The sequence below is a fragment of the Entelurus aequoreus genome, linkage group LG09 (assembly GCF_033978785.1).
Source record: "Entelurus aequoreus isolate RoL-2023_Sb linkage group LG09, RoL_Eaeq_v1.1, whole genome shotgun sequence".
NCBI lineage: Eukaryota > Metazoa > Chordata > Actinopteri > Syngnathiformes > Syngnathidae > Entelurus > Entelurus aequoreus.
Genome location: NC_084739.1, coordinates 33,768,716 through 33,793,776, shown reverse-complemented (window position 1 = coordinate 33,793,776; position 25,061 = coordinate 33,768,716). Strand labels below are relative to the sequence as shown.

Below are 25,061 nucleotides of genomic sequence, written 5' to 3'. Positions count from 1 at the left end.
GATAAGTTTCCCAGGAAGTGGGTCAAGTAAACATGTTGTTTGTTTTATCCCACTTACACCCTGTAATAATTCCTCTAATGTTATTTCATCAAAAATAGAGAGACTATTTTGGAGGGCAGTGTCCGTCGTATATACAGTCGTATTTGTGTTAATAGAACCCAGTTGTAGCTGGGATGCGTTGTCTTTAATCTCCTTTCTAATGAGTTCAATTTTCTTATTAAAGAAATTCATAAAATCATCTGCCGAGTGGGTGGAGCTACTGGGAGGAGTCCCTTGTTGGGTTAGCGATGCTACTGTACTAAACAGAAATTTAGGATCGTTTTTGTTGAGGCGGATGAGATTTGAGTAGTATTTAGCTTTAGCTAAGGTAAGCATGCGTTTATAAGTTATTAAACTATTACTCCATGCTTGATGGAAAACCTCAAGTTTAGTCGCGCGCCATTTGCGTTCCAGTTTTCTACATGATAATTTATGAGCTCTAATTTATTCTGTAAACCATGGGGTGCGCCTTTTAGGGGCCCTTTTTTGCTTTAGCGGTGCTATACTATCAATAATTTCGCGCAAGGCATCGTCAAAGTTGTTAGTGACGTTATCAATAGAGCCGACATAATTTGGGAATGGTGCCATTACCGAAGGCAGTAGGTCAGCAAGAGTCATCGTTGTGGCAGCATTAATGTTGCGGCCGCTATAGCAGTTATTATTATTATTAGCTTGTTGACAATGAGTCAAAACTTCAAATTTTATAAGGTAATGATCAGACATTACTTTAGTATATGGAAGTATCATAACTTTGGAGGTGGTGACACCCCTGACAAGCACTAGATCTATTGTATTACCATTGCGATGCGTGGGTTCATGTATTATTTGTGTAAGACCACAGCTATCAATTATGGTTTGGAGCGCCACGCACTGAGGGTCCGATGGGGTATTCATATGGATATTAAAGTCCCCCATTATGATTATATTGTCGGCGTGCATCACTAGATCAGCAACGAACTCTGAGAATTCACCGATAAAGTCCGAATAGGGCCCAGGGGGGCGGTAGATAGCAGCCAGGTCGAGAGGTAGCGGTGTGACAGACCTCATAGTAAGCACCTCAAACGATTTATATTTATTATTTAGGTTAGGGGTAAGGTTGAAATTTTCATTGTATATTAGTGCGACACTCCCTCCCCTTTTAAGAGGACGGGCAACATGCGCATTCGTATAGTTAGGAGGAGATGCCTCATTGAGCGCAAAAAATTTGTCTGGTTTGAGCCAGGTTTCGCTAAGACCAATGACGTTAAGATTGTTGTCTCTAATGACCTCATTAACTAATAACGCCTTGGGAGACAATGATCTTATGTTTAAAAAGCCCATATTATAGGTATTGGGCTGTTTTGACGAGTTTTTGTTAAGATTATCCGTAGTGGCAATATTAACAATGTTGCGTTTATTATGCGTAGTGCACTTTAAATAGTTTCGACCATATCTAGGAATTGATATGACGGGAATGTTCCGATTGTTTGCTTGGTGCTGCAATAGACTGGACATATCATAATTTGCCACCTCAGTAGAATGCATGTCCACCTCTGACACAGACACTACAGAAAAAACATTATGTGAATTGTGTATTATTCTAAGAGAATTGCTATGCGTACATGGATTATCCAGCCTGGCGCTGGCTAGTTCTAGCTTAACTGACTCCTCACCCGGACTAACAGACATTGTAATTGCCTGTGACCGGGCTTGCTCTAGTGTAGTCAGTCAAGTGAGACTTAAATAGTAGTCTATGTTTCTAGACAGGATGATGGCACCTTCCTGGTTAGGGTGAAGGCCGTCTCTCATCAGCAAGCCTGGTTTGCCCCAGAAAGAGGGCCAGTTATCAATAAACGTTAGTCCCTGTTGCCTACAGAAGAGAGGCAGCCACTTGTTAAGCGAGACTAATCTGCTATATCTCTCATCATTGCCTCTCGCAGGCAGGGGGCCAGAGACAATTACTTGATGCCTGGACATCTTTCTGGCGAGATCACAAGTCCTGGCTATGTTTCTCTTTGTAATCTCTGACTGTCTCATTCTAGTGTCATTGGAGCCAACGTGTACAACTATATTCGCATAATTAGTGGTGCGATTAGCCTGTCGTACGTGTTTACTAGGCCTGTTGTGAGTTAGCTCCCTAAGATTAGCTTCAATGTCAGGTGCTCTGGCCCCGGGGATACACTTTACTGTGGCTGGTTTGCTAAGCTTTATGTTTCGGGTGATGGAGTCCCCTATGACTAAGGTGTGGTGCCCGGTAGACTGGGGTGTAGGACTAGCTAAAGAGCTAAATCTATTATGCGTCTCAACAGGTACACTGTAGCTTGTAGGCCGCTTAGGACTGCTACAAGCTGGGCTAGTTAGCTCGCTACAGCTAACGCTAGCAGATGTGTCCGCAACATCTAAAGTTACGACATTACTCTGCTCTAACTGGCGGACACGGCCCTCTCCGTGAGTATGGTGCAAGACGCGCAGGAAGCCATTACTCACAGTGTTTTCTGTCACCGAGTGAAGTTCCTGCTGTCCTCAGGGAAGTGGTCGCGGTCTGCGGGAGTAGCTTCCTACTTACCTTCTGACCGGCGCTGCCTTTCTCCGCGCTAGCTTAGCAGCTAGCTAGCTGAGGAAACGGTGGTGGGACAGAGATCGGGTGATTTGCAAGTTAAATAGTACCACTAAATATGTTTGAGAAGTGATAAAGAAAGCTGTAGAACAATTAAAAGCACACAGATAGAGCGATACTTTTTTGCAACAGCGAACAGACGGCGAGCAGTCACGCACGGTGAACCCAAAAAGAAAAGCAAAAGAAAGAAAAACAAAACATATACACTGTGGTGGCCTCTGCGGTGGTCCACGCCATCGTCTGCTGGGGTGGGGGGAGCATGACCAGAGACAGGAGTAGACCCAACAAAGCAACCAAGAGAGCTGACTCCACCCTCAGCCGCCCACTAACTCTCGGCCAGTGTCCAGTCTGCATGGATGAGCGAGGATACGTCCAAGGAGAACGAGGTGTCCGATACCTGCTCATTCAGCCAAGACACTGTGAAGCTTGTCCGTCCCAGCGCTCAGCGCTAGCTCCGCAGCCCTGTCTCTTCATCTGCATCTCCTCCAGTCTCTCCAAACGGACTCTGGTGTGGCAGAGACCCAGTAGCTGGTCTCCATGGCGAAAAGGTTCTGGAGAGGCAGATCCAGAAGTTCCCAAAAAAGCACCGCAGAAGTCAAGAAAGTGCCACCCCTTGTCACACAGTCCCAAAGGGTCCCGAACCAAAAGGCAAACAAAAAAAACACATGAAAACAAGAGGGAAACATCAGGAACACAAAAGGACGACACAAGAGCACAGAGCTCCTGCCACCAGCAGCCACTACAGCGGCACCATCTTGGGAAAAAAACAAAACAGAGGCAGTGGTGAGACTAAAGGGTGAGACAGGCATTTATAACACTGACTGGAAATGACAAACAGGTGTGCTCAAGCCAATCAGGGAACAGGTGAGGCAAAGAGCGCTCAGGGAGACAAACAGGAAATGGAACCAAAATAAGAGCGCTGACCAGGAAACAAATGCAGAAATTAAGGAAGTAAGACAAACAAGTGGGACGTGATGTGATAGATCCTCACACATCGCATTCGTTTTAATGCCATTTATGGCCTTAATTTTCGCAAAATCCATTTAATGACTTTTAATGCTTTCTAATGCCTTGCGGAAACCCTGTAAAATAATTGGAACTGAGAATTGTTGAGAATCAGAATCAAAAACGATGCCTAACTCTACTAATAGCGTTTCTCAAAACCGAGTCCTATTATCATTTGAAATACAATTCTAACACAGCAAGCTTGCACTGATTCTCACATACTGGCCGTACATTTTCATTTTATAATGCAGAGAGGATGGCTAATTATTTTTCTTGGATAAACACATCTTATCACGTTCTCCAGTCATTTCCTGACTGGAGAACGGAGCCAAGCAAAATGGAGTTTTATCATTGTGGTTGCCTTGAGGGAGTCTGCCTCCAACTCATTAAGACGTGAGCTACTAAATGTGAGATAAGCCGTGTAAGATAAGAGTGACAGGTGGCTTGAAGTCGCTATTAAATGACCCGAGGTGTGTGTGCGTGTGTGTGTTGGAGGTAGTGGGGTGTCGGGGGGGGCTAAACACTATCTGCGCTTTGTACCTCTATTTTTAATTCCTGCACTGAAACAACATTAGCTGCCGCTGATGTCTGAATAAAGGCGCCGTGGAGGTTGTAATCTTGAAACGAGAGTGATTAATGGAGCATACCGTGTGCCACTAGTGGCACAACTGAAGAGCAGAATTACTTTTATCGCATGTGTTTACTGAGCCAGTAATTGCAGCTATGTATACGTCATTTGTTCGTTTGTTCATACAGTTTTTGATTCGGCAACCTGGATATTTTATTCTGAATGTGTATTCTCTTACTTATTATACCCAATGATGTTATATATTCACACATTGACCACATCACAATCAATTATTTATAACAAAATGTATCATGTTAATGGTCAAACGTATGTGTATAGTGTATGCAATAATAGGTGTTTTAATTTAATCTGGTTGTGATCTTAATTTGGAAACAATTTCAGTTAATCAAGAAAAAACAATTTTGCTGTGTTCCTAAGCTAAGGCCTATTAATTGATCAGTTTATTAAGCAAATTTGATACAGTAGAAAAACATACATTTTTACTTCAATAATTGTAACGGTACAGTGGAGAAGGAGACGGCACAGAGAAAGGGACGTCCTTAGCTTGAAGCGTATTTATTAATACAAAGGAATGATGTGTGTAACTAATCCAAATATGTGTGGTGAGACTATGTGAAGCGATTATATGTTGAGTGTTACCGAGAGGTGTTGGAGGTGCGTGTTGAGGCAGATGCGGAAGTCCAGAAATGGCAAGGCAGGCTCGGAGGTCCGGGGACAGGCAAGTGGTCAGGGGCTGGAGCGAGGCGTCGAGATCCGGGAAGGCAGCAGGGAGTCCAAAGGGGATCCGGGGAGAGGAGACACACACCTCGAAACCAGGGAATGACGCAGAGCTGCTGGATGACGACACAGGACAAGACACGGTGAGCACAGAGGGGAGACAGAGAGCCAGAAAGCACATAGGCGAGGAGAGCTAGAGACGTGTAGGACTTACTGTACGGAGTAGCAACGTTCTGGCACTGGAACGCAGGACACGCTGCCTTAAAAAGAGAGAGTGGAGTCCTCATCAGCGTCAGGTGTGTTGATTCCCGATTTAGTGCAGCCGCGCGGAGGCGTGGCCGCAGCAAGAGACGAACGCTCGTGCTGAATGTGCGGCGGCAAAAGCTTGAGCCGTAACAATAATAATAATAATAAAACATATTTTATTTAGTATTTATAATCCCTTTTCAGACAGATACTAGTACCAAATTGGTAAATTAAAAACAGTGTCAGTGCTTAAACAGTGCCTGAAGCGGTACATAGAAAATAAAAAAAAAGGCACACTATTGTAAAAAAAAAACACAAAACACGTTTTAGTCTCATGATTTTTTGTGACGTTCAAGTAAAACTGATTAGTAATTAAAATACTTCTATTATATAAATTACAATAGAACATACAACAATGTATTGTCTTCAAACATGAGAACATGTCAAAATGACAGACCATGATAACCAAGTAATGCATTCAAAAATGGTAAATGGGTTATACTTGTATAGCGCTTTTCTACCTTCAAGTTACTCAGGGTACTTTGACACTATTTCCACATTCACCCATTCACACACACATTCACACACTGATGGCGGGAGCTGCCATGCAAGGTCCTAACCATGACCCATCAGTGAAGTGTCTTGCTCAAGGACACAACGGACGTGGCTAGGATGGCGGGAGCTGGGGATCGAAGCAGGAACCCTCAAGTTGCTGGCACGGCCGCTTTATCAACCGTGCCAAAAATGTCATAAATATTGCAGTCATACAGAACATAGAGCAGGTGCAAAAAGTGTATTTTGTAATAGTGACACTTACAATTCCGAGGGTTTGTGAATGTAATCTCACTCACTGTAACTGTCATTGGTGCATAATGACGAAGTGATGCTTTATTGTGGCCATTCATATCATAGCCGCTACTGCCTTTTGGCGCTGACGAGCCGTGGGACCGCCACCCTAAACCGGTCAATCTCTCCATCTCGTGACAATGAAGTGTCATCATAACTTTGTCAATAGGTAACTGATTTCCACACATTTTTTTTAATGCAAACTTCAAACATGCAGTTATGATACAGTGCAAATGAATTGTTGTATTGTAACCTTCTTAGTGGAATTAACAATAATACAATATTCAAGTTTCACTGTAGTTTGCAAACTCTTTAAACAATATTATTTACACTATTCCATTTTTCTATTTATAATATATACCTATTAACCTATGCTTTTTAGAACCTAATCTATTCATACTTTTCTTCATAAATTATGCTGGTATTGGGTTAAATCTGGTAGTATGGATACACATTTTTGTGCCATCTCATATGTGCTGGTAGGACAACTGTGTTTGATATTATATATATATATACATATATTAACCAAACTTTTGGCCTGTACTATATAGTATATATATATATATATACACTACCGTTCAAAAGTTTGGGGTCACATTGAAATGTCCTTATTTTTGAAGGAAAAGCACTGTACTTTTCAATGAAGATAACTTTACTAGTCTTAACTTTAAAGAAATACACTCTATACATTGCTAATGTGGTAAATGACTATTCTAGCTGCAAATGTCTGGTTTTTGGTGCAATATCTACATAGGTGTATAGAGGCCCATTTCCAGCAACTATCACTCCAGTGTTCTAGTGGTACAATGTGTTTGCTCATTGGCTCAGAAGGATAATTGATGATTAGAAAACCCTTGTGCAATCATGTTCACACATCTGAAAACAGTTTAGCTCGTTACAGAAGCTACAAAACTGACCTTCCTTTGAGCAGATTGAGTTTCTGGAGCATCACATTTGTGGGGTCAATTAAACGCTCTAAATGGCCAGAAAAAGAGAACTTTCATCTGAAACTCGACAGTCTATTCTTGTTCTTAGAAATGAAGGCTATTCCACAAAATTGTTTGGGTGACCCCAAACTTTTGAACGGTAGTGTATACATATATATATATATATATATATACATACATATATATATATATATACCTCTTCTCATTCAATGTGTTTTCATGACCATTTACATTGTAGATTGTCACTGAAGGCATCAAAACTATGAATGAACACATGTGGAGTTATGTACTTAACAAAAAAGGTAAAATAACTGAAACATGTTTTATATTCTAGTTTCTTCAAAATAGCCACCCTTTCCTCTGATTACTGCTTTACACACTCTTGGTATTCTCTGGATGAGCTTCAAGCACACCTGTGGAGTGGAAACCATTTCAGGTGACATGTTTTCCGTTATTCCACCTTTTTTTGTTAAGTACATAACTAAATAGTCATGAAAATAAAGAAAACACATTGAATGAGAAGGTGTGTCCAAACTTTTGGCCAGTACTATATATATATAACCTTTTAATGATAAAACATATTTATGGCCATGGATGAAGTGCTGGCTGTCCAGAGTCGGGACCCCGGGTGGACCACTAGCCTGTGCATCGGTTGGGGACATCTCTGCGCTGCTGACCCGTCTCCGCTCGGGATGGTTTCCTGTTGGCCCCGCTGTGGACTGGACTCCCGCTGATGTGTTGGATCCACTGTGGACTGGACTTTCACAATGTTATGTCAGGCCCACTCGACATCCATTGCTTTCGGTCTCCCCTAGAGGGGGGGGGGTTACCCACATATGCGGTCCTCTCCAAGGTTTCTCATAGTCATTCACCGACGTCCCACTGGGGTGAGTTTTTCCTTGCCCGTATGTGGGCTCTGTACCGAGGATGTCATTGTGGCTTGTACAGCCCTTTGAGACTCTTGTGATTTAGGGCTATATAAATAAACATTGATTGATTGATTGATTGATTATATAGCGCTTTATTTACATAGTGCTAAAAGACATTTTACAAAACTATTTAAGTATACTTTGATATACAAAAAATACATCGACTACAAAATGGAATCAAACCTTCCCAGTGCCTTGTGATAGAATCACTGGGCTGCCGTTGTTTTTCAGAGCTAGGGAACTTTGCCGCTAATATGATTATTTTGTAACATGTCACCTTTTGTTTACTGGGATGGCCACTCGTCCATTATTTAATTACTAACTTTGTCAGTCATACCAAGTATTTGCCACCACTGTCGCTAAAGTTTTGACTGTGCTGTTGATAATTGAATCAGACTCTGAATCAAATCATCAAATAATCAATTGTGCAATGAGATCCATAGAAACTAATATGTTGAGTCAGGCCTTCTTGCTTTTTTCTCAAACAATGTATGAGAACAATTTAAGCTTCGCAGGTCAGAGAGAAGTTGAGTCTAAACAATACAGCTATACTTTACACTCGTATATGTTTCATCCAGAGATCTAAATGTGTGTAGAAGCAATAGAAAAGTATATTTTCCATTGTACTCCATGTTCACATAAAAGGCAGCATCATTTTTTTCGAGCTCGAGAATTACTTCCATCCATCCATTTCCTACCGCTTGTCCCTCTTGGGGTCGAGGGGTGCTGATCTTATCCTAACTGCACTCGGGCAGAACACCCCGGACAAGTCGCCACCTCATCGCAGACTTCTGGAGCCAATAAAACAAAAATGTCAATACCACAGTTGAACTCATTCCATTATTATTTTCACAGGTGACAGACCTGCTTGCCTGATGTCTGTGCTGTTGCATTCATGCTCTTATAATTATTCTACGATGTGGCTTTAGTGTGTATTTCATCGACTATTTCATTCGGAAATTGTGAGAGAGAGCAAGCTACTGACGTAAAACCTAAGCAGAGATGACAGAGAACAAGGTCAACTGTGACATAATATGTGGCCGAGGAAGAGCCTGCTAATTTTTCTCCAGTCCGCAGGGTGTTGTAGTAAAAGTGATCACTGGTGAAGCCTCAGCTTTGTTTATCCTTGCCCAAGAGCCAAACAGCCAATGTTTATTAACCACCACCCTGTAAGCACGATGACAAAAGTCACCAGCTAATTACAATATATGAATGAATGAATGAATGAATGAATGAATGAATGAAATAAGTTTATTTCGGTCATATGATCAACCATTAACCATTTTGTGTGACAGTACAGTACAAATTATACACATACAACAATCATACACATCCACACACAAAAAGAAAAGAAAAGAAAAAAGCATGACCGAAAAAGGAATAGGCTGAAGCCAAGGCTTATATTTGCCTATCCTATACCTTCACTGAAAATAAGATTACCTGGAACATCAACATTAAAAAGAAAAAAAAAATCAATGGGATGAAAGTAATCGTTGCTATATTTTATAATTTTCAATTATTTCACCTTTCAATGTTTTCTTAAACCTTAACAAAGAAGTACATGTCTTCAACTCATCACTGAGCTTGTTCCACCATTTAACTCCTAAAACTGAAATACATTTGTATTTTGTATTTGTTCTTGCTTTACATATTTCGAAAACCAATATCCCCCGTAAATTATAGTTTACTCCTCTTAATTGAAATAACCTAAGAATACAAGCTGGAAGGCTGTTGTTCTTTACTCAAAACATAACTTCCATTGTTTTTAAAAACACAATATCTGAAAATTTTAACACATTAGAACTTATAAATAATGGATTGGTATGTTCATAGTAGCACGCTTTGTGTATTATTCTAATGACCCTTTTTTGAAGTTTAATTATTGGGTCTACGTTTGTTTTATAAACATTTCCCCAAACTTCAACACAATATGTTAAATATGGAAAAATAAAAGAATAATATAACATATGCAAACATTTCTTATTCAGCATGTGTTTTACTTTATAAAGAATAGCAATGGATTTGGATATTTTTCCCTTTATATATTCAATATGCGGTTTCCAACATAATTTATGATCAATTATTATTCCCAAGAATTTAGTTTCATATACTCTATCAATTTCCACTTGATTTAATTTTAATTTTGCTTCACAGTTTGTCCTTGCACCACTAAACACCATAAACTTAGTTTTCTTATCATTTAATGATAACTTATTAATATCAAACCATTTTTTTAGCTGAATCAACTCAACCTCTATTATCCTCAACACTTCCTTCAAGTCTTCTCCTGAACAATATACATTGGTATCATCTGCAAACATAATACATTTCAATTTATTAGACACTGAACAAATATCATTTAAATATAGTATAAATAACTTAGGTCCCAATACCGAGCCTTGTGGCACCCCACAAGTTACTCTTCTTGGCTGTGATTTAGTCTTATTAATTTCCACATATTGAGATCTATTGCTTAAATAACTACTTAACCACTGTTGTGAAACACCTCTTATGCCATAGTTTTCCAATTTTTGCAGAAGTAAGGAATGATCGATTGTGTCAAAAGCTTTACATAAGTCAATAAATACTCCAACGGTGTGTTGTTTCTTTTCTATTGCTGTAGCTACGTTTTCTACAAAGTCCATCACTGCTAGGGATGTAGATCGATTACTCCTGACCCCATACTGCTGATCATTCAGTAGCTCATGTTTGTCAATGAACTGATCAAGTCTATTTACAAATAATTTCTCAAGAATTTTTGCAAATTGAGGTAGTAGAGACACAGGTCTATAATTTGAGACCATGTGTTTATCACCATTTTTATAAATTGGAATAACTTTAGCAATTTTCATTTTGTCAGGAAAAGTTCCAGTTGATAAAGATTTATTACATATATAAGTAAACGGCTTTAGGACACAATCCACCACTTCTTTAACGAGTGACATATCCACGTTGTTACCATCGACAGATTTTTTGTTTTTAAACTTTCTGACCACTTCTAACACATCACTTTCACAAACTCCGCCAAGAAACATTGAATTTTTAATGTCAGATACACGCTTTAACTTTTTCTCATCATTCATATTAAAATTTATATTTTTTGCCAAATTTGGGCCAACATTCACAAAAAACGTATTGAATTCCTCAGCTATTTCTTCTATATTTTCAATAATTGAGTTGTCATCTTTTACCAGATAAGCTGTAAAATCCTTTTTGCTAGATTTTTTAATCATTGTATTAAGCACATTCCAGGTTTCAATGATATTATTTTTATGTTTATGCAGCAATTGTTCATAATAGTTTTTCTGTTGAAGCCTCATGATACATGTCAATCTGTTTTTATACTTTTTATATTTGTCCTCATTTTCTGTTGTTCGATGCTTAATAAATTCCTTGTAAAGCCTTTTTTTTTTTTTACAGGCTTTTACTAAACCCCCTGTTATCCATGGTTTCTCCCTCTTTTAAGTATTTTGCTTATATTCTCTCAATGGACAATGATGGTCATAAAGTGTCAGAAATATATCCAGGAATGTATCGTATGCTTCATTAGTGTCCTCCACAAAAACATTTTGCCAATCCTGATTTAAAAGATCAGCCTTGAATGCCTTAACTGCTTCTGGTGATTTTATTCTAACAAAGTTATTTATTTGTCTTTTTGTTTGTAAGTTTGTCTCCTTGTTCATTTGCATCACTGTAAAGACAGGCAAGTGATCACTTACATCAGTCACTAAGAGTCCACTTTTTCTATTCCCATCAAATACATTTATAAAAATATTGTCAATCAGTGTTAAGCTGTCCTTTGTTATTCTGCTAGGTTTTACAATTAGTGGAAAGAAACTCAAGCTGAACATAAGATTAACAAAATCAGTGGTTTTCATCCATCCATCCATCCATTTCTACCGCTTATTCCCTTCGGAGTCGCGGGGGGGCGCTGGAGCCTATCTCAGCTACAATCGGGCGGAAGGCGGGGTACACCCTAGACAAGTCGCCACCTCATCGCAGGGCCAACACAGATAGACAGACAACATTCACACTCACATTCACACACTAGGGCCAATTTAGTGTTGCCAATCAACCTATCCCCAGGTGCATGTCTTTGGAGGTGGGAGGAAGCCGGAGTACCCGGAGGGAACCCACGCAGTCACGGGGAGAACATGCAAACTCCACACAGAAAGATCCCAAGCCCGGGATTGAACCCAAGACTACTCAGGACCTTCGTATTGTGAGGCAGATGCACTAACCCCTCTGCCACCGTGCTGCCCAGTGGTTTTCATGTGATCATTAAATTTCATCAAATCAATGTTGAAGTCACCACAAATCAAGATCACCTTATCATTATGTCTTTCATATAACTCAAACATTTTCTTATTAAATTGATCAATGCATGATCCTGGAGTTCTATAAATACAACTAATTAATATGTTTTTGGATCTTTCAACACTGATTTCAATAGTTACACATTCCATCAGATTGTCAATAGCAGTTGTCATGTCAGCAATCAGCCTACATTTGAGAGAGGACATCACAAACAATACAACACCTCCTCCCCTTTTGTTCATCCTGTTTTGCCAAAACATTTCATATCCCTCTAATCCATCCAGTAATTCCTTACTATCACTCAACCAAGTTTCTGAAATTGCTATTATGGTAAACCTTTGCTGTATTTGTTTAAGATACTCTTTAATTTTGGAAAAGTTACTGTAAAGACTCCTGCTGTTGAAATGAATCTCAGAAAAGCCTTCCATTTTAACATTTGAGTTAAACTGTTCATCAGTATAATACTCACAGTCCACATTAGAGTCCTGATAGAAGTGAATATCTGGGTCAATGTTATTTTCTAACTCATAGCATTTATGATCATGATAGTCAAAAGACTTGAATTTTGTGCAGCTCATTTGTTCTTCCATCATGTTGCTTGTCCACACTGTTTCTCTGCACACAGTACACAATAAACAAGGAACATTTCCCCACTATTCCACTTGTTTATCATCATCATCTTTTTCATTGATATTGTTCAAGTTCCTTAAAGTCTCTGACCACTAATACCCTTGCTTGTTCTGGTGAACCATTCCATCTAATCATTACTTTACAGTTCCTTGTCCATGTGTCCTGGATTCGCTTTCCCTTTTTCAAGATCCTGGCTTGTCTTGCAATTTCTGCATTTCTCTTTGTGAGATGCTCATTTACATATACTCCTGTGCCTTTCAAATTTTTTCCCAGTTTAAGCATTTCAATTTTATGTTTTCTACTCACAAAACGGATGATGATGTTGGATCTGTTGTTTTGTTTCAGTGGAATGGTGTGGCATGCAGCTATACTAGAACTGCATACAGGAATTCCTTTGTTATTGAAGAATTTGATGACTTGCTGCTCAAGTGTGTGCAGTTCACCTCTTGGTGCACCTTCTCCCTCCTTGTCACCTGCTGTGATCCTTGCATAGGAGCGGTGGCTTGTCTCAAGCCCAGAAATCAAATATACACTACATACAGGACATTTTATATCAAATACTGTAAAATGTTTTATCTGTGTTGCAGATTTACTGAATTTCTAGAGCCCTTTGAAAGAGTCATACAACCTGAGGAGCTTTGGCTCTACAAGAACCCGCTGGTTGAGTCCGATCACATTCCTAAGAGAGTCATGTTCGTAAGTACTTTCTGTTTGATTATCCATTTCCTCTCTAATCACCGCCATATGACTGGTCATTATTTCTATCTATCTCAACTACTTTCTCGGTGTAATTCCCACTCATTTGTGAAGCGGGCAAATCCTCCTTTTGGAAAGATTAATACTGTGAATTATATTGTTTTTGTGATTTGAATGAGTCTTGGCTTAAGCTGATGAATAATTAATGAATGTTAAAAATAGTGCTGATTAGCCTTTCATTATGAATAAGAAGATACAGAAGTACCATTCGCACTCAGGCCTAAGCTAATAACACTTCCATTTTGCAGATTCAAGTGACAGCCACTGACATTCATTACGTTCTTTTTGGAAGAACTGCACTGCTTCAAAAACAATGTTAGTCAATAAACCATTATTGCTGTGTATTATGACAAAAATCAAGCGTTTTTGAATATGTCTTTAAACGTTGATTTGCAGTGCTGAATTAAATTAATGATGATTAATTAATAATTGTATGTATTTTATACAATAAAATGTAAATTGTAATGTATTTTCACTTATATTAGTCAACTGGAAAAAAAACAATAGCCAATCTTACAAGTCTGTTAGTTTTACTTGTTTGGTAATGAGGCATGTTCCTTCTATTGAGATGACTGTGGACTATTGTATTGATTAGATTAAAATCAGATGAGATTAGACATTATTGATCCCATGGACATGTGGCCTTAGGGAAATTAAAGTTCCAATAACAGCAATGCGGTGTGCAGTATGAAAGACAATAGTGACATTAACAGCAAGTATGCAAGTATACAAGAAACAGCTATGGAATACAATTTAAATTGATGTTAATAAATGTTTGCGTGTACACCCAATCTGCTGGGTCAAAAGTATATATACAGTGACAAACATTATCAATGTTGGTGATGTAGAAAAGTTACAATCAAATCAAATTAGCTTCATGGCATGGCCTCTTAACTTCATGTGAGTAAATATGATTGACGACACCTGTTGACTTCTCTCAGCCCATTTACAGTAAATAGGGCTCATGTGATGCAGTCCTTAGACTCGGTTACAAACGCGACAATGGGGAAGTCACAGGAACTCAGCACAGATCTGAAAAAACTAATCATTGACTTGAACAAGTCAGGAAAGTCACTTGGAGACAACCTAAAACCATCAGCCCGGAGGTTGGGTCTTGTGCGCAGTTGGGTGTTCCAATAGGACAATAATCCCAAACACATGTCAAAAATGGTAAAGGAATGGCTAAATTAGGCTAGAATTAAGGTTTTAGAACGGCCTTCCCAAAATCCTGACTCAAACCCCATTGAGAACATGTGGACAATGCTGAAGAAACAAGTCCATGTCAGAAAACCAACAAATGTGGCTGAACTGCACCAATTTTGTCAAGAGGAGTGGTCAAAAATTCAACCAGAAGCTTGTGGATGGCTACCAAAAGCGCCTTATTGCAGTGAAACTTGCCAAGGGACATGTAACCAAATATTAACATTGCTGTATGTATACTTTTGACCCAGCAGATTTGGCCACATTTTCAGTAGACCCATAATAAATTCATAAAAGAACCAAACTTCATGAATGTTTTTTGTGACCAACAAGTATGTGCTCCAATCACTATCACCAAAAAAATAAAAGTTGTAGAAATTATTGGAAACTCAAGACAGCCATGACATTATGTTCTATACAAGTGTATGTAAACTTTTGACCACGACTGTATATATAAAATATATATTTATCTTGCGTTCATTCAGAACGCATGAATGCCCTGCGGTGCTGTGATGGTACACCGTCTCCGTGCACAGTGCACTGTCAGTGTGCTAAAAATAGTTTCTGTTGTATAGATTTCGAGTGGAGGGAGAAACCAATTTTTTCTGCACCACTTTTGCATGTATTCTTAATTCTACACACAGTCTTAGTAGGTCAAGCGTAATACGCCCACTAATAGTACACACAATTTTTTACTTTTCACACGCTGTTTAGCACAAATTATTTGGATTTTAGTAGATAAGGCCCGTGGTAGTCTAAAGGAAAAGTCTTAATATTGTACGTTTGTATATTGTGTAGGTTACAAATGTAAACATGGATATATGTAGTGTCCAATTTGAGTTTAAATTGTCCTCCCCTTGTCCATAGTGATACAGGGGACAATGCAATCATACTCTAAACCTCATTCAGACATTCAAACAATGGTCTTACCAAATGTTCTTACGGAAACCAACACCTGTTTATGACCCATGTACCTTTGAAATTGTAATGGCAAAGAAACAGGATTACATGGGTTAACATTAGCAACTATGCTTCAAAGGAAAATAATGGTGACTTGTCTCTAATACATGCTCAGCAGGAACCTGTACCATCTGCTCTTGAGGCAAAAAAAGGCCCTGGCCATTATTTGAAGAGTTATGGTGTACAGAACTATAGCTTAGGGAACAGAAACGTGCGCTTGGGGATGAAGAAGGCTGGTAATGAAACTAGAATGATGGAAGCCTGTAAGGCAAGTGGGATTGGAGGAGCGTGAACTGACAGAGGAGATTAGTTTGAGAGAAAACCAGCATGACCACTGGGAAGCAGTAGGTACACCAGGAGCTTGTAGCCCCAGGTTAGCATCACACACATTGACTTTGTGCTGTAATTTTAAATAGAATACATGCAAACTCACAACTCAACTCAACAGTTTATAAGATGTTGAATACCCACATTAATTTTAATGCACTCTTTATTAAAAAAAAATGTTTTTTTTGCAAGCATATAGATGTGTTCAATTTAATTTTTCTTTTAGTTCTTTTGTTGACAGTATTGAATTTGTTGCTTTTTTGCAATGTCACAAATATTGAATGTATTTGTGTGAGCACCACTGTTATCTACATTGCTTCAATCCGAATGTTACGCTCTTAAGAGTGGTCAATTTCCGAAGAGCCCCTGCATTTAGGCTTATTAGGTGACTTTTAAAGACTTGTCTTTGAATAATGACCTATAAATATGCAGCAAAGATTGTTTGGCGACAATAAATTAGCATGACTCAATTCATTATAGCTGCTCGAAACTTGAAACCATCTTCAAGTACCGGTACATGTACATTGCAGTAACAAGTTCTCTTTATTTAATTGTTGCTCCTGAAAATTATTCTGGCAGTCATTTCCCATAACAACAAATAGATTTTGAGTATTCGCAAGATACTTTAACTAAGTGTACTTGGAACACCCCGTTTCCATCATTAGACTCGATATGCCGCCCCTCTTGGTGTGACACCATCTTTAGAACTGGAGCCCATTTCCAAGCATAGCCAGTGTGGATAAAGAAATATAAAACTTATATTTGATTACTTACTTGCATGTTTTTGTCGTTCTTGTCCATGATTATGTTATGGTTGGACTAAGGGGAGGTGACGGCAAACAGACACCAGGGGAAGTATGAACAATGATTTATTATATATTTTAACTATATATATATATATATAATAATCAAACTATACAAAAAAACAGTAGAGTGGAGCGTGAACTAGATCCAAAAGTGTATGTGGTGTAAGGCTATGTGTGTAGTTAGCTGAAGTGTGTGTTACCAAGTGTTGAACGAGAGATGAGGAAGTCCAGGGGAGAGAGAAGTCCGAGTCCAATGCGGGGTAAGTCAAGGATTGAGGGAGGCAGTCAGAGTCCAGAGGGAGATCCGGGGAAAGTGAGACGCACAGCTCACTATAAAGGTGACGGAGGGTATGAAGGAGACTATATTCCGGCGCCTGATGGCCGGTTCAGCAGGCTTATAAAGGCAGCTTCCTCATTACTGACAGGTGCGCCGATTGCCAGTGAATGATTGCAGCTGGCGGCTGCTGCAGAGCGGACACGCGCGGCGCGTCCCTGCATGTGAGCGGTCGTGGGCGTGTCCCGAGGTGCGACACTCCAAGCCCAAGGATGAGGACGCATTCCAATGTGCCCTGGCCGTGACAGATTACTTCAAAACTCATATGGTTGACATTATGAGCAAAAAGTAAAAACCCAAAAATTGCTACTCCCACACTTCCTTGCTCGTCCATCTCCACTTCCAGATGCTCTTTCAACATTTCCTCAAGCATCTTAAGGAAAATGTCAGTAAAAGAAGACACAAAAATAAAAAACTAGTATTTTACCTTTTTTTCTCTTGGGTCTGCTGTTCTTTCTCAGTTTTTCTGCAGGCTTTGACTCAGTCTTTCTCCCCTTTAGGGGACTCCTCGGAGTGCATTTAGCTTGAATCTTTAAAACAATGTACCATCCAAACTAACCAAAACCCTTCTTATTTGAAGTAACAATCATTAAAATGATTGCTGAAAATTACACTCATGTCACTTGGTCTGTCCTATTATGCGCAAGTAAATTTGACTGGAGAATTTATGCAGGCTTTGACTCAGTCTTTCTCCCCTTTAGGGGACTCCTCGGAGTGCATTTAGCTTGAATCTTTAAAACAATGTACCATCCAAACTAACCAAAACCCTTCTTATTTGAAGTAACAATCATTAAAATGATTGCTGAAAATTACACTCATGTCACTTGGTCTGTCCTATTATGCGCAAGTAAATTTGACTGGAGAATTTATGCAGGCTGACCTCTTCTTTAGTTGTATTGCTACAACCTGCAACAACTGATCTTGCAGCCTTATTTGATAATTACTTTGAAGTACCAGAAGAGTGGAAAAACAAGTTGCCTCTATATTGAGGCTATTATCATCTGATGTATGACACCGAAAGACTTACAAAGTTTCAAAGTAAATAGATCTGATCAGAATAGTATCAATCTCACAGAAATTCCCAATCAATTTTGAAAGATAATAAGCTAGCCAGACACGTCATCGCGTGACGTAGAGGTAGGAACCACAGATCCCTTCCTCACCAAAAACAATGCAAATTATGCAGATATTGTGAGCGCCAATGATTACTTTGGGATAAAACGATGATCCAAAAATGTATTTTGTTGATCTTGAATATAAGGAGGATAAGCTACAAGTTTTAGAAGCTCTGCTAAACAAATCCAGCTTTAGTGAAACACTAAGCATCATGTAGCAGTATTGCTAAGAGCTAAACAAGAAATACAAACAACAAAAATATTAAAATGGTAGCTTTCTGTACAATGTCTGCTCTCACTGTGATGACGACTGATAGGATGTCCATATCTTCTGGTTCATATGAAGAATTAATTATGATGCACACAGAGGGTTAACAAGGAAAAGTCTCCCTGCAGACACTGTTTTCGGTTTTGTATGTTTGTCTCCATCTCCAGGTATACATTGAATGTCACAGATGAACAATTTCTAGATTCATGGCTAAATCCTCCTAATATCCAGATGAGAGGCATCATTTATAATCTAGAATAACTTTGACGAGCCGAAACGTGATGATGCGTGTAGTGGATGTCCCTTATGGGTATCCGTAGTTGTGTATGTATGTTCGGGGCATGCACAGTTGGTTCAGTAAAGTCTACACCACTGAAGTGGACAGCCGTGTGTGTCACTGATTTCTACATGGTGTCAGAAGTGTCTAAACAACCGCGCCAAGTTATTAAATGTGTCAGAGAGGACATATAAAGACTTATGCCGACGGCGAAAGGTAGTGTTTTTGTTTTAATAGTACGAGTTAATTAGTTCGTTCCCAAGTTAGCTATCACAATGAGTGTGTTAGGTCTTGGCGTAAATGAGGACTCAGATGCAGAGGAGTGACAATTGACTCAGACCTTTATTTAAACAATTCCTTGCTATCTCTAGGACAGAGTGATTAAGGAAAGTGGCTACAAAATCTATCTAAGATATATTCAAGCACCTATAGGGTATTAGCATAGGACATAAGGCAATAAACAGAAAATCACTCCATAAGGAGGAACAGGCAATAGCCAAAAAGTTGTATGAGTCGAATACACAAAAAAAAAACCAACAATCTATAATGATCTACAAAAAGGAAATTATCTCATGCTAAAAGGTTGAGACGCTATAAACAGAAAGTATGTATAAAGTATTTGAGAGGCCTGAAAACTCAAAGCGCTCCAGAAGGAGGGGGAAAAAAAGGAAGACAAGGCACTATGAAAATTGATACAAAAAGACTTGACCAAAAACTTAGCAAAAGAAAATCACTCTCTCAGAGGGAACAAAGGAATCAATAAACAAAGCGAGACAATACTTATCAAACTTGGTTGATGGCTGTGAACAAGGCTGTGGACAAGGCTGGAGGTACGTAGCGAGACGATATACTCTGGCAACAAGACAGGGGAAGACGAGGACTATATACACATGAGGGAGGGTGACACAGGTGGGCACAATCAGGCAATCAGGAGAGACATCAGACCAGTGACACAGGAGGAAGGGCAAGTGGCCTGAAACGAGAGGACGATTAGAATTTTCAAAGTAAAACAGGAAATGTGCCAGACAACCCCAAAACAGGGCTTCCCTCACCACGGTGTGACAGTAGCCCCCCTTCTATGGCCGACTCCGGACGGCCCAGACTGTTCGGGGTGGTCTCTGTAGAAGTCCCTGATGAGAGTGGGGTCGACAATGTGGCGGGAAGGAACCCACTGTCTCTCTTCAGGTCCGTATCCTTCCCAATCCACCAGGAATTGTCTGCCCCGACCCCGGTTGCGCACTGCCAACAAGCGTTTAACTTTGTATACTGGTCCACCTTCAATTACTTCGGGTGGTGGAGGGGATGTGGTGGCTGGGACCATGGTGCTTTCTTTGGCTGGTTTGACCTGACTGACGTGGAAGGTGGGATGGACGCGGAGGGATCGAGGCAGACGAAGCCGAACCGCTGCAGGTCCGACGAGCTTGGTAATTGGGAATGGACCTACAAAGCGTGGTGCCAGTTTCCTTGATGTGACCTTGAGATGTAAGTTCTTGGCTGAAAGCCAGACTCTCTGACCGGGTTCGTATGCAGGCGCAGGTCGTCTCTTGCGGTCTGCCGCTCTCTTCATCCGATCTTGTTGTCTGGTCAATACTTGACGGGCGGCTGCCCAAATGCGGCGACAACGTCGGACCATGGCATGGGCGGAGGGGACCGACACTTCTGACTCATTCTCTGGGAAGAGAGGGGGCTGGTACCCTAAGGCACAATGAAAGGGAGAGAGGCCGGTGGCTGATGTAGGCAGCGAATTGTGCGCATACTCTACCCAGACCAGGTGTTTGCTCCATGTGGAGGGGTTCTGGCAGACCAAGCACCGGAGGCCGGTTTCCAGCTGCTGGTTAAGTCGTTCGGTCTGGCCGTTGGCTTCTGGATGATATCCTGATGTCAGGCTGGCCTTGGCTCCAATGAGTCGGCAGAACTCCCCCCAGAACCGTGATACAAACTGTGGTCCCCGGTCTGAAACAATGTCTTTGGGAAATCCATGAACTCGGAATACATTAGTCATCATAGTCTCTGCCGTCTCTTTGGCGGATGGTAATTTAGGCATAGCAATGAATCTGACCATTTTGGAGAATCTGTCGACCACGGTGAGGACGGTGGTGTTACCTTGTGAGACCGGGAGGCCTGTAACGAAGTCCATTGAGATGTCTGACCACGGTCTGGAGGGAATGGGGAGCGGCTGGAGAAGTCCCATGAGAGACCTGGAAGACATTTTGTTCCTGGCACAGACCGAACAGGCCTCTACGTACTCCCGGACCTCCGTCTCCATGGCTGGCCACCAGAACCGCCGGGAGATCACAAACATGGTTCTTTTAACTCCCGGATGGCACGAAAGCAGCGAGGTGTGAGCCCAATGAATCACCCGGGGACGCAGCTCAGTGGGGACAAACAATCGATTAACAGGACATCCCCTAGGTGGCGGGGCCACACCGTTAGCTTGCTTTACCTCTGTTTCTATTGGCCAAGTTACCGCTCCTACCACACAGTTCAGTGGAAGGATAGTCTCAGGTTGCTTGGCCTCAAGCTCGGGGTCGAATAATCGTGACAAGGCGTCTGGCTTGACGTTGCGGGACCCCGGCCTGTAGGAGAGCGAGAAGGAAAAGCGATTAAAAAAAAGCGCCCACCTGGCCTGGCGAGAGTTGAGTCTCTTAGCCTTCTTTATGTATTCCAGGTTCTTGTGATCTGTCCAGACGATGAACGGGTGTTCGGCCCCCTCGAGCCAATGCCTCCATTCCTCCAAGGCGAGCTTCACCGCCAGCAACTCACGATTGCCGACATCATAGTTTTTTTCAGCTTTGGACAGCCGCCGCGACAGAAAGGCACATGGATGCATCTTGCCGTCCTGTTGAGAACGTTGAGACAGGACCGCTCCCACTCCTTCATTAGAAGCGTCCACCTCCACGACGAACTGGCGCTGCGGGTCCGGAATGGTGAGGATGGGCGCTGAGGTGAAGCGGAGTTTGAGTGTCTGGAAGGCCCTCTCTGCTTCCGGAGACCAGTGGAACCGCACCTAGGGAGAGGTAAGAGCATGGAGAGGAGCAGCTATTGCGCTGAAGCTTCTGACAAACCGCCTGTAAAAGTTAGCAAAACCCAAGAATTGCTGAACCTTCTTGCGGTTGTCAGGTGTAGGCCAATCGGCCACAGCGCTAACTTTAGCCGGATCCATCTGCACTCTTCCAGGAGCTACAATGAAGCCCAGGAAGGAGACAGTGTCGGCATGAAAAACACTCTTTTCAGCTTTAACACACAAGTCATTGTCCAAAAGTCTCTTTAAAACCTGGGTTACGTGGACTTGGTGAGTGTCACTGTCAGGAGAATAAATCAATATATCGTCCAGGTAGACGTACACAAAATGGTCCAGGAAGTCTCTTAGAACTTCATTGATCATAGCTTGGAACACGGCGGGGGCATTGGTGAGTCCGAAGGGCATGACCCTGTATTCATAGTGGCCGCTGGGTGTGTTGAATCCAGTCTTCCACTCGTCTCCCTCTTTAATTCGGACCAGATGGTAAGCGTTGCGTAGATCCAGTTTGGTGAATATTTTGGCCTGTTGCAGTTGGTCGAAGACAGAGGACATGAGGGGAAGAGGGTAACGGTTCTTAATAGTAATGTCATTGAGTGGGCTGTAATCAATGCAGGGTCTTAACGACCCGTCTTTCTTCTTCACAAAGAAGAACCCTGCTCCTGCTGGCGATGATGACGGGCGGATCAAGCCAGCTTTCAGTGATGCAGAGATGTATTCATTCATGGCTGCCCTTTCTGGACCAGAAACAGAGTACAGGCGCCCCTTGGGAATAGTGGCCCCGGGCAGTAAATCAATGGCACAGTTGTAGGAACGGTGGGGTGGAAGTGACAGAGCCTTAGTTTTGCTGAAAACTTGTCGTAGGTGGTGGTAACAGGAGGGAACAGAATTCAGGTCCGGAAATTCTGAGTCTGTGGCAGGATTGGCAGAAAAAAGATTAATTTCCTTGACATTTTTCTTTTGGACAGTAGAAAAACTACATTTCTGGGTGCATTCCCTTCCCCATACACTGATCTTCCCTGTTTTCCAGTCAACACAAGGGTTATGCTGGTACAGCCATGGATACCCCAAAATTAGCGAATGAGAGGGAGAAATAATCAGGTATGGACAAATTTGTTCCTGATGGCCGTCTATGTTCATTTGGAAAGGTTCACTGATGTGTGTGATGGTGAAAAGCTCCTTACCATTTAGAGAACTGGCCCTAATGGGTTTAGCTAGTGGTTCTGACTTGAGTCCTAGTCTCCTAGCTAAACCCCAGTCCATCAGACTCTCATCTGCCCCAGAGTCTATTAGCGCCTCTAGAATTGTGGTCGTGTGATGAGTTATCGTGATCTTGGTAAGAATACGTGGCATCTGAGGAACAGCCGGAATGTGACTCACCGCCTGGGGTCCCTTGGTTGGACACGAACCGACAAGATGGCCACCCTCTCCACAGTAGAAACATCTTCCCTCCATCAGCCGCTTGCGTCGCTCCTCTGGGGTCAGTCGGGCTCTCCCCAGCTGCATGGGTTCCTCCTCCTGATTTGTGCGTAGGTGAGGAAGTAGCTCCGGAGGTGGGCGCCGAGTCGTCGACCAGCTAGGTGCGAAAGGACGGGTGGTTCTCCCTGCAGCTTCCGATCCTCCTCCTCGCTGTCGTTTGAGCTGGGCTAGTCTGTTGTCCGTCCTGATAGCGAGCGCGATGAGGGAATCTAGGTTATCGGGTAGGTCCAGGGGAATGAGGAGGTCCTGTATGGAAGCTCCGAGCCCCTTAAGAAAAACATCATAGAGCGCCATGTCGTCCCACCCACTTTCAGCTGCCAGCGTGCGGAAGCGGATGGCGTAGTCGCACACGGAGCCGCTGCCCTGCTTTATGCTGCTTAGCTCTTGTGCCTTTTCTCTGCTGGAGGACACCGGGTCAAAAGTTCTTGTTAGAGCAGCTTGAAAGTCTTTAAATGAGTGGCAGAGTGACGAGTTCCGCCCCCATTCGGCAGAAGCCCACGCTTTGGCTCTATCCGTAAGATGGGAAATCATGAAAGCAATCTTGGAGCGGTCAGTGGGAAATGCATGGGGCATCAGTTCATAATGAATAGCACAGTCAATCAAAAAGGTCTTGCACAAACCGGGAGCGCCAGCGTATGGCGCCGGAGGAGCCAGCTTGCATCCGGCTCCGGGAGGAGGTGAAGACAGGGTGGGAGCAGCGGGTGGCGTGGGGGGCTGGGACGCCGGAATCGGTCGAGCAAACTGCTCAAGTAGTCCTTGTAGCTGGGAGGACAGGTGACCCATGTTTGCTGCCATCGCCGTCTGAAACTCCTCCTGTCGGGCGAGCCGTGATTCCTGGGTGTGCAGGATTTCCGTCAGTTGTTTAGCCTCTGCTGAGTCCATACTGGCCAGAGTATACTGTTAGGTCTTGGCGTAAATGAGGACTCAGATGCAGAGGAGGGACAATTGACTCAGACCTTTATTTAAACAATTCCTTGCTATCTCTAGGACAGAGTGATTAAGGAAAGTGGCTACAAAATCTATCTAAGATATATTCAAGCACCTATAGGGTATTAGCATAGGACATAAGGCAATAAACAGAAAATCACTCCATAAGGAGGAACAGGCAATAGCCAAAAAGTTATATGAGTCGAATACACACAAAAAAAACCAACAATCTATAATGATCTACAAAAAGGAAATTATCTCATGCTAAAAGGTTGAGACGCTATAAACAGAAAGTATGTATAAAGTATTTGAGAGGCCTGAAAACTCAAAGCGCTCCAGAAGGAGGGGAAAAAAAAGGAAGACAAGGCACTATGAAAATTGATACAAAAAGACTTGACCAAAAACTTAGCAAAAGAAAATCACTCTCTCAGAGGGAACAAAGGAATCAATAAACAAAGCGAGACAATACTTATCAAACTTGGTTGATGGCTGTGAACAAGGCTGTGGACAAGGCTGGAGGTACGTAGCGAGACGATATACTCTGGCAACAAGACAGGGGAAGACGAGGACTATATACACATGAGGGAGGGTGACACAGGTGGGCACAATCAGGCAATCAGGAGAGACATCAGACCAGTGACACAGGAGGAAGGGCAAGTGGCCTAAAACGAGAGGAGGATTAGAATTTTCAAAGTAAAACAGGAAATGTGCCAGACAACCCCAAAACAGGAC

The 25,061-nt window shown here is 41.7% G+C and overlaps 1 protein-coding gene across 1 annotated transcript in view; it reads left to right on the top strand.

Moving 5' to 3' along the window:
- LOC133657368 (phospholipid phosphatase 4-like) overlaps positions 1–25,061 on the top strand; it is a 196,788-nt gene that overhangs the window by 72,464 nt on the left and 99,263 nt on the right. Inside the window, exon 2 of the mRNA XM_062058626.1 lies at positions 13,449–13,557. Coding sequence (XP_061914610.1) covers positions 13,449–13,557 — 109 coding nt within the window. The remainder of the gene's footprint in view (positions 1–13,448; positions 13,558–25,061) is intronic.